At 37.4% G+C, this 8,532-nt stretch overlaps 1 protein-coding gene across 1 annotated transcript; it reads right to left on the minus strand.

The window, feature by feature from the left end:
- Positions 1-1,677: 1,677 nt before the first annotated feature.
- On the minus strand, positions 1,678-6,366 carry LOC101308433 (transmembrane protein 184C-like). The gene is made up of 8 exons (XM_004290511.1): positions 5,842-6,366; positions 5,639-5,695; positions 4,358-4,466; positions 3,937-4,121; positions 3,754-3,842; positions 3,233-3,488; positions 2,650-2,895; positions 1,678-2,562 (listed from the first exon to the last, which is right to left on the minus strand). The coding sequence occupies exons 1-8, from the start codon at positions 6,052-6,054 to the stop codon at positions 2,266-2,268; spliced, it is 1,452 nt and encodes a 483-aa protein (XP_004290559.1). The 5' UTR covers positions 6,055-6,366; the 3' UTR covers positions 1,678-2,265.
- Positions 6,367-8,532: the final 2,166 nt, after the last annotated feature.

The following is an 8,532-nucleotide window of genomic DNA, read 5'->3' on the forward strand; positions in this document are numbered from 1 at the left end:
ATACGATGTACTCCATAGACACATCTCCTGACTCACAGGGAAGCAGAAGAATTCTATGGAATAGAACTTCCAGTTTTAATATTATTCTACATTTACTTCAACTTCAGAGACATCTATCGCTTCCAAGCATTATATCAAACAACTTCACATCTACAAAACCTACTATCAACATTAAATCAGGACAATATGATCTCAGATTTCTCCATAACATTAGATCATCCACAGTGTACAGCCAACAAACTTCGGATTTGGAACACTGAATTACCATCTACAAACTAAGGATGAACAAGTGTTAAAAGAAAGAAATCTGCTAAGGCCCACAAGATAAAACCAAGATTTTACGAGAAACCCAGAAGCTAACTGTAGGTAAATTTCAAAGCTTGTAAATCGAAATCAATGAAATAAAGGTGCAAAAAAAAAAAGGAACCATCAGGACCAAATTGTATCCTCATCAGCAAAAAGCTGTACGGTCCGCATCATGGTTAGATCCGAAGATCCCATCATTTGGTCCTTCGATTTCTGGATAGAAAATCAACTAGATCATAAAATGAATTCAATTCACAAAAATAATTTGTTCATAAATCAGAATTGAGAGATAAGAGGAGGCTCAGATATATTGGGTATGAGAAATTTTTCATTCACAGAGAATCAGAGTGGTGCATGACTTCCTCAGAGAATCATCATAGCCTCAATTAACTTATAAACCTAAAGACGAGAGAAGATAACGAAGGAAAGGCAAATAGAGAGGTATGCTAATGGGGTTTTGCTGTTGTTATTTATAGAGGTAGGGGGACGCCAAAACCCTAGCTCCCCAATCTTATAAGCCTTACTGAGCCGGAAGCCAGGCCCATGTATTGTCATCTTGGCTTAAGACCAGGCCCATAGCTAACCTTTTCTATGCCAATTAGATGACTAATTTTTTGTCCAATTATAAATAAACTAAGCATTTTACCCGTTTTGAGGTTAACAGTTATACGTCCCACCACCGCCTACCCAAATAGTTCATCTCAATTATCTCTATATTTTATTTCTATTTATTTATTTAACTATTTATTTTGTTTTACTACAATGACCCTTGTTTTTTGAGAAAATGCCCCGACGCAATTCTCATTGGTGGCATTTTCCTCTGGCAGTGGGTTAAAGCAAATGGTGATGGCGCCTTCAAACTCATCACAAAACTGCGGAGCGATGATATCCTCTTCTTTTTATGAACCACTCAACAAGGTATGTTCTCGTTTATTTCTATTTTATGGAAAAAGACTTTGTATCGATGACGGGGTCATCCCTAAATGAGTTAATGGTGGTCTAATTATCCAACCATACAGTTTGTAGGCAAAAGATGCATTATGGCGATGTCAAAGGTGTACCGTACTGTGTGTATGATTATTCTGAGCACCAACACACACTTAAACGAACAAAATCGAACCGAGTGAATAACATCAAGTGCACTTTTTTGGTATATTAAAAGAAATTACAAAAATTACAAATATCAAATATTAAATACTAAAATTACCCAATAAGAGCATTAGAAGAATTTTCATTCAGTTATGACTAATAGACTTCTAATCTGCCTAGGTTCAGCCCTATCACCCATAATAGCCGTTGAGAGCTACAGAAAATAAGAAACTGATGGAAATCTATAGATAGCACAAATGGAGGTATTTTGCAGAACCAAAAAGACAGAAACTTAAACTTAGATTGCTATTTGAAAGAGCAGAAAAAGTCTGAGCTCAAGTTGAGCTTAGCGCCTTTTGCTCTGTGGTTTACCCAAAACAATTTGTGAATTGGTAACCTTCTGAGAATGATATGTAAATAGAAGAATATCCATCTGGTTAACCAAATGTCATTTTCCTCAAGGCAGCACATATCCAGAGTTCCATATAAAGGAAACAATCAAGGTTTATATTATAGCACATCCTGTACCAGATTATATTTTTCTACTACCAAAACGTTGACTATCCATTGGGCTATATTCAAATTCTTACGAGGCATAGAAAGTAGTTCACATGGTCAAAAGTGGCTTTAGCTCTGTTCACCTGATGTATCCATTGCTCCATCATTCTGTACTGAGCATGGTCACTTCAAGAAAAAGTCATTGGTCAGCAGATCCTTTACATGAATGTTTTCCATCGATGTGTTAGCTCCATAAAGCACCGGCTCTTCCCGCCAGCTCAAGTAAATCGCCATCGTCTAAAATCACGTCGAACTCCTCACAACACCATTTACAATTTACTCATGTGTTTGTCTTCCATATAGTTGATGACATCATCTCCCTACTCTTGCACGAGATGTTGAAGCTTTAGACTGGGTCTGTTGTCTCCTCCCACTGGACAGACCACTGTCACTGATACTCCCTTCAACAAGATTCTCATGGACTTCAGAAAATTCTCTGTTCCATGAACTCAAGGGGATAACATGACTATCATCCTTGGCGCTCCTCCTCTGCTCCTCGTGGCGTTTTACATTCTCAGATATCTGATGCAAAGTTTTATTTATCTTTGCAAATCCTCTTTCGACTGGCTCTACCACGTGCGAAACTGTATACTTCATGTCATCAACAATCTGAAAACAATAAAATGCAATATCAAAATCACCATCGACTCCAAAAAGTAGTTAAAATGCCATGGCATAATATAGCTAACTTCTTACAATTTCACCACTTCCAAAAATCACGTCACGAACACTCTGAGGGAAATTCAAGCGCTTTTCTCTCTCATCATGCCGTTGTAGATGAATTCTAGTTGATCTTTCACAATCACGAACCTCCTCTGGATCAGGAGGTGCTCCAAGTGATGCATAGTCAGCCATCACAGCAACATTGCGAACACATCTTTCTCCACGTTTGTAAGGTACTGCCGGGAAGACATATAGGTGGACCACAGCAGCAACACCCATCTGTTTGTCAAATTTAAAATCAGCATCCTCTGAACATCAGGGTCTTATTTGGAAAATCAAAACTTCTAACGAAAGGGAACATAGATATAGCTATATATAAGTCAGAATTATAATCCAATAACCTAAATCTAAAGAGAATAAAATCCCCATGGATATCCTCAGTTTTTTCTGAACAAGCATAAGATCATTTACATGCATCACTAAGCCTACCCTTTTCTAACCTAAATTGAAGGCTTCACGTCAAACTGTTGCATATTCAAAACATTACATAATACCAAAATCCTATTGCAGTGGCAACTTCAGCAATATGGACCACTATATCATTAGTGTAAAATACCTCTATGCATATGATGTAGTCTTGTATGCGAGTTTTCAGCTCCTGCGCCAAGGACCCTTTAAAGGCACCCATCGAGAAAAGAAATGCAACAGCAATTCCTTGCCACCATGTCAAGAATACAATCGACTTGAAAGTTAGAAACTTGGCCAGTGGTTTGATAGGTTGTAGTTTGTCCTTGATGACAGAATAGAACTGCACAAGGCAGTATAGGGCCCATGTCTGACTAAAATTAAGAACAACTGCCAAATAAGGGTAGCTGCAAGTAAACAAAATTACAAATAAGACAAGTAAACAAAATTACAAATAAGACATCATCAATTAATTACACCGGGAACAAATGCCACCGTGTAAGAAATGCAATAAATCTACAATTGCAACCACCAGTGCATATGATATTTCTCTGATCAAGTATGAGTGCAGGAGCATACAGATACAAGCATCCCTAATATAAAATTAAAAATTTATTCAGTAATTGAAGTCGGCACCAACACAAAAAGAAACATACTAAAAGAACATCTTACCCATATCTCCAGTCAAACTTTCCTTCTCCATAAACACCAAAACTTTGAAGAATCATGGCTAGCAGTGCGCAGATCAATTTCAGTATCATCTGGAAAACTAATATGTCAGACCACTAAATAAGGCTGAAAATCAAGGAGAAAGACTTGACGAAATAAAGTTTCAGCATGAAAAAGAGTACATACATACTGAACTATACCCACTTTCACGGCATGATAGAATGCCGGACCAAGATCCCAGTCTCTTATAAAGCAATTCAGTGGGAAAGGATGTTCAACAACTCCATATGCGTATTCTTCTTTCAAAAGAGGACTGCTGGAATCGACTATGCTCTGACTCTCCATAAATTCAATTGTACGCTTCTCACCACCTTTAAACAGAAAAATATGTATTCAGGGAAAGGAATCAAACTGCATCGGGATTTAAGTTATCAAATATGTTCAAGGAGCTTGATTAAAATGTCAACCCTTACCAATAATTCCTCACAAAAACCAAATTTTCATATATTGGGGAACAAAGAATACACCCATGCAAGCCACATTGCCTGAACGTGATAGGTAATTAATATTCACAGAGAATTGAAAATCCACAATTCTGTAGACATACCTAAGCAGGCTATCAAGTATCTCTCAAAACAATATAATGCAAAAGCCTCGTAGCAGTCCCGGATTGCTTCCCAGTTGAATGCAGCATTTGAGTCCAACAGTGACACAAACTGCAGATAGAAAACATATTATACACAATATATAACTGACCCACCAAAATGTAGATGCTAATAAAATTGAACAGACATGCGAACTAGATTTACTTAAAAAAAAAAAAAAAAAAAAATAGAAAGGCTGTAAGCAGTTGAATGCCAGGAAATGCAAAAGGTCCAACTGCATGCAGTATTCATATGTCTGGCATACTCAAACAATTTCCAACTTGTGCGGATAAAGGACAAGTACATGCAGAAATGCATTGCGTGTCACTTCCGAGGCTTACGCAGTAAGAATATAGTTCCTCCTCAGAGAAACTTTACATTATTACAATATCATCTCCAGAATTAGCAAATTGACTCAAACTCATGCATTACACCATAAGAAAAATTAAATTAGGTACAGAAAACACTTCCCTATTGAATGAAGGAGTAACATCATAAGTAAAAATGCAACAAACCACATCCAAATTATCATTCTGGCAGTCTGTTATTGTTATTTCTATAAGTTGGTATTTCAAAGTATCAAACAATCTAACTAGTAAATACTCTATAGCAACTGAATCCCTAAATTTGTGCAATTTGTTTCCTTTACCTTCCAATTGAAGTAAAAAAACCAACATATTACCACCCCTGCCAATTCTGAAATCTGGTGTTCACATATTGTAGTTGCACGAGCTTTCATTTAAGTTCCCTATAAGTACTATTAAACTAAGTACCAAATTTTAATAGTAAAATTAAAAGGAAAAAGAAAAAGCAGCTCACATAATATTTCATTCTTAACTTGTAATAATTCTCCATCTAATAAAAAATGTCAGTTTAAAGTTTATACTACCCTTGTCTTTTTAGAAGTGTATCCTGACATCTGCAATTTCCTCTTACTAGTCTTTCATATCCCTACCTTAAAACTGTAACCACTCTATGCCGCATCATGTCTTGGGCATATTTTCCTCTTCTTTAAATGACCTGGTAACTGATCTTATGCACTTAGATTAAAAGTGCATGCACCTAGTATCATATGCTCTACCATAGTACCATATTTTTAAGACCTTTTAACACAATAACATAGAAGTACAATCAATAACTATATAACAGCTATATTTATTTCAAATTTCCAGGAAAAAACTAGCACACAGAAAATGCTACAAGAAAACAGGAGGAAATTGAACACATAAAGAAGCAGGCCATACTGATTCCAGCGCATAAACAGGAACCATCAGAATAAGCCCGATCAAAAACTTCTGCTCCTGAAATAGATAAAAAGAAAAATTATGATTGCATATAAGATGAATTCAGGTATACGATGAGAATTTTGCAGCAGATATATAGCTGGGTCATCAAAATATAATGCAAAAAGTTCTTTACAACAAATAACATGTGTTTGAGATCAGACCTCTGGCTGATTATAGGCGGCTAAGTGCTCGAAGATAAGATACATGGAGAGAAAAAGTGCAACTAGTACGAACATGCTCGCACTGAGGATTGGCCAGCTGATGGCTGCTGCAGATTCAGCACTGAGATTGAGGGGCCACATGTCTCCTACTCTGGTGGAGGAGACCAAAGTGAAAAGGAAAAAGGAAGAACATAAAATGCCCCTCCATCCCATTGAGTCAAACGCTCAGAGTACTGATGAAGTTGAACTTGAAGAAAACGTCCCTTACCACATCCTTAATTGATATATCAAGACCAAAATGATTTTATCAGCCTTTTTCTAGAAGTCTCCCCTGCTTCTCTCTATAAGATAACTGCAACCTCAATATGGGCTTGCAATGGTGCAATGCTAGCTACCTCTTTCACTCTATGCCTGCTCAAGTGCTCTTAAAACTTACAGCCCCGTATATGCAATGATATACTATCTAAGTCCAATATAGATGCTTTCTTTAGAGAGTACACGTAGAAGCATCCAAACTGAACTAACAAAATCTGCAGTAAGGAAAACAATAATTCAATTAACAAGCATAGCATAAACTGCCAATGATTTGGAAGAGTATGTTATTACCAGCTACGAATTGTTTTAGCTAATAATAATCAGACAGAAATCAAGCAAGGATCTAATATTAGAATATGTAAACATAAGATACTACCCCATATGCGCTAAATGTGCTATATGCAAGATACTAGCTTCAACTTATATGTCTAGCACCAACTTGCTTCTTCTCTACAAGCACCAAGAAAAACCCAACATGAGCAAGAAATCATTAGGTTCAAGCCAGTATATCCAGCTTAATGAAGGTCTAAGGCTTGTAAAATAGCAGGATGAAGATCCAATAAAGTTAAAAGAGTGTCCAAGTTTAACTCCTTTCTCATGGCTTGCACAAACACGTGCCAACCTCATATGAAGAAGCACCTCGCCTACTATATGTCACTAATACACAATGCTAACCCTTTCATACACATATAATCAATACAGCAACAGTGATTCGCAAGGTATGTGTCACAGAATACAGTTCCACGCTCATAAGAAACAGTTTAGCACTCTAATACAGCTTCCAGAGCTAAAACAAAACAGTACTAAAAGAGCTGCAAATCCGCTCACGATCAATGCTATTCAGTTCCACTATTCCCTAAACCCCATGATCTCAACTATACAAAAACCCAAACCGATCGAGACTTTTACCCTTCATGAATCAAAACCCAAAACCCAAGAATCACACTATACCCTGAATCCAAAACATCACTCACCAATACTATCTAGCATCGCTTCACATCTACCGACACACAAAATTCGACTCACCTAGCCTCGTTTACGAAATCAATGACTCAACTAATTTTCCATTACTGCTTCTTTACCTTCCTCTACATACAAAAGTAAGCAAATTTCTAAACCTCCAAACTTGCACAGAGCATAAAAAAAAATAAAAAATAAAAATCGCCGGACGATAATTATATACCACATTCCTCACAAAACCCTAAAAATCGATCATCACAGATGAACCCACGCGATGAAATTGAACGAACACATACGTAATTAATTCTCGTAAACACTAATCTACGCAGAACCAGAGTGAGATTAGGGTTAGGGTTACGAACCTGTGCTTGGGGAAATTTCCCGGGAAACTCAAGACTGTTTCACACAACTATTCCGCGAAAAATCAAAAGAGAAAACAAATAAAGATCGTTTTTTTCTTTTTTCTTTTTCTTTTGCTTCGGCGGTTGGAGAAGACGAGTATTACTTATTTTTATTTTTATTAAAGAAAGCAAAATAGGGATAGGAGTCACAGGGCGGTGACCTATGGTGGTGACAGCATGCCATCTGAGCGTCACTTCCTGGGTGATCTGGGTCCCACGGGTAGACTTTGGGGCCTATTTAGTGGTCGTTCATATGACATTATGAATTGTCGTGTTGTGAGAGGGAGAAGGCGTTTACGTGGGCAATGCTGACTGCCGGCCGGTGGTTTTCGGATAACGTTCTTTCCACGCAAGCGAAAGTGCACGTGGCCGGATCAAACTCCATCATCTTGTCATTCTTGCCCCCGTGTGTGTACCCTCGAACATGGATCTGGATCCTCTCATCATAATTCTCTCCTAATGTTTCCTCATAAAACAATCTTGACCGTTCAATCTTAATAAACGGCTAAGATGTCTCTCACTTTAGTTTTAGAGATATTTTCTCACTTGTTTCCCATATCGTTTCCTCTTCGCAAATTCTCGTCTCTTCATCTATCTCACAGAGTTACTCTAGAACAGAGAAACTCAACACAGTCACAGAAAACATGCTCCTTCTCTCATCCCCCTTCCCTCGTCGACTCCACCTCCAAGATAATCTCTCTACACCTCTACCTCCATCTCTCACCTCCCACTTTTGTTCCTTCACGATATACCTTAGATTGTCAAGATAGTAAAAGAGTGTAATCAAAAGTTTTAGTTAAACATATACCAAGTCATTCACATCCAGATGAATCTAATACCATATATAATCCATGTAGATGGCAATAGGTTAACCCAATAATTAAAAACCAGAGCAAGAACAAACAAACCCTTGGATATTTTCAACACAATGAACCAAAACACGATTTGCCAATTGAAATAACCACACTTTCCAATATCAACAACACACACCCATCTTGGGTTTTTCACATTTCTC

Source organism: Fragaria vesca, linkage group LG2 (assembly GCF_000184155.1).
Source record: "Fragaria vesca subsp. vesca linkage group LG2, FraVesHawaii_1.0, whole genome shotgun sequence".
Taxonomy (NCBI): domain Eukaryota; kingdom Viridiplantae; phylum Streptophyta; class Magnoliopsida; order Rosales; family Rosaceae; genus Fragaria; species Fragaria vesca.

Coding starts and splice junctions, on each gene's coding strand:
- LOC101308433 (XM_004290511.1), bottom strand. CDS start 6,054: ATGGGATGGAGGGGCATTTTATGTTCTTCCTTTTTCCTTTTCACTTTG. Junction 4,467..5,638: donor CTGTTTATGCGCTGGAATCA/GTATGGCCTGCT, acceptor TTCTATCTGCAG/TTTGTGTCACTGTTGGACTC. Junction 3,489..3,753: donor AAGTTTGACTGGAGATATGG/GTAAGATGTTCT, acceptor GTTTACTTGCAG/CTACCCTTATTTGGCAGTTG.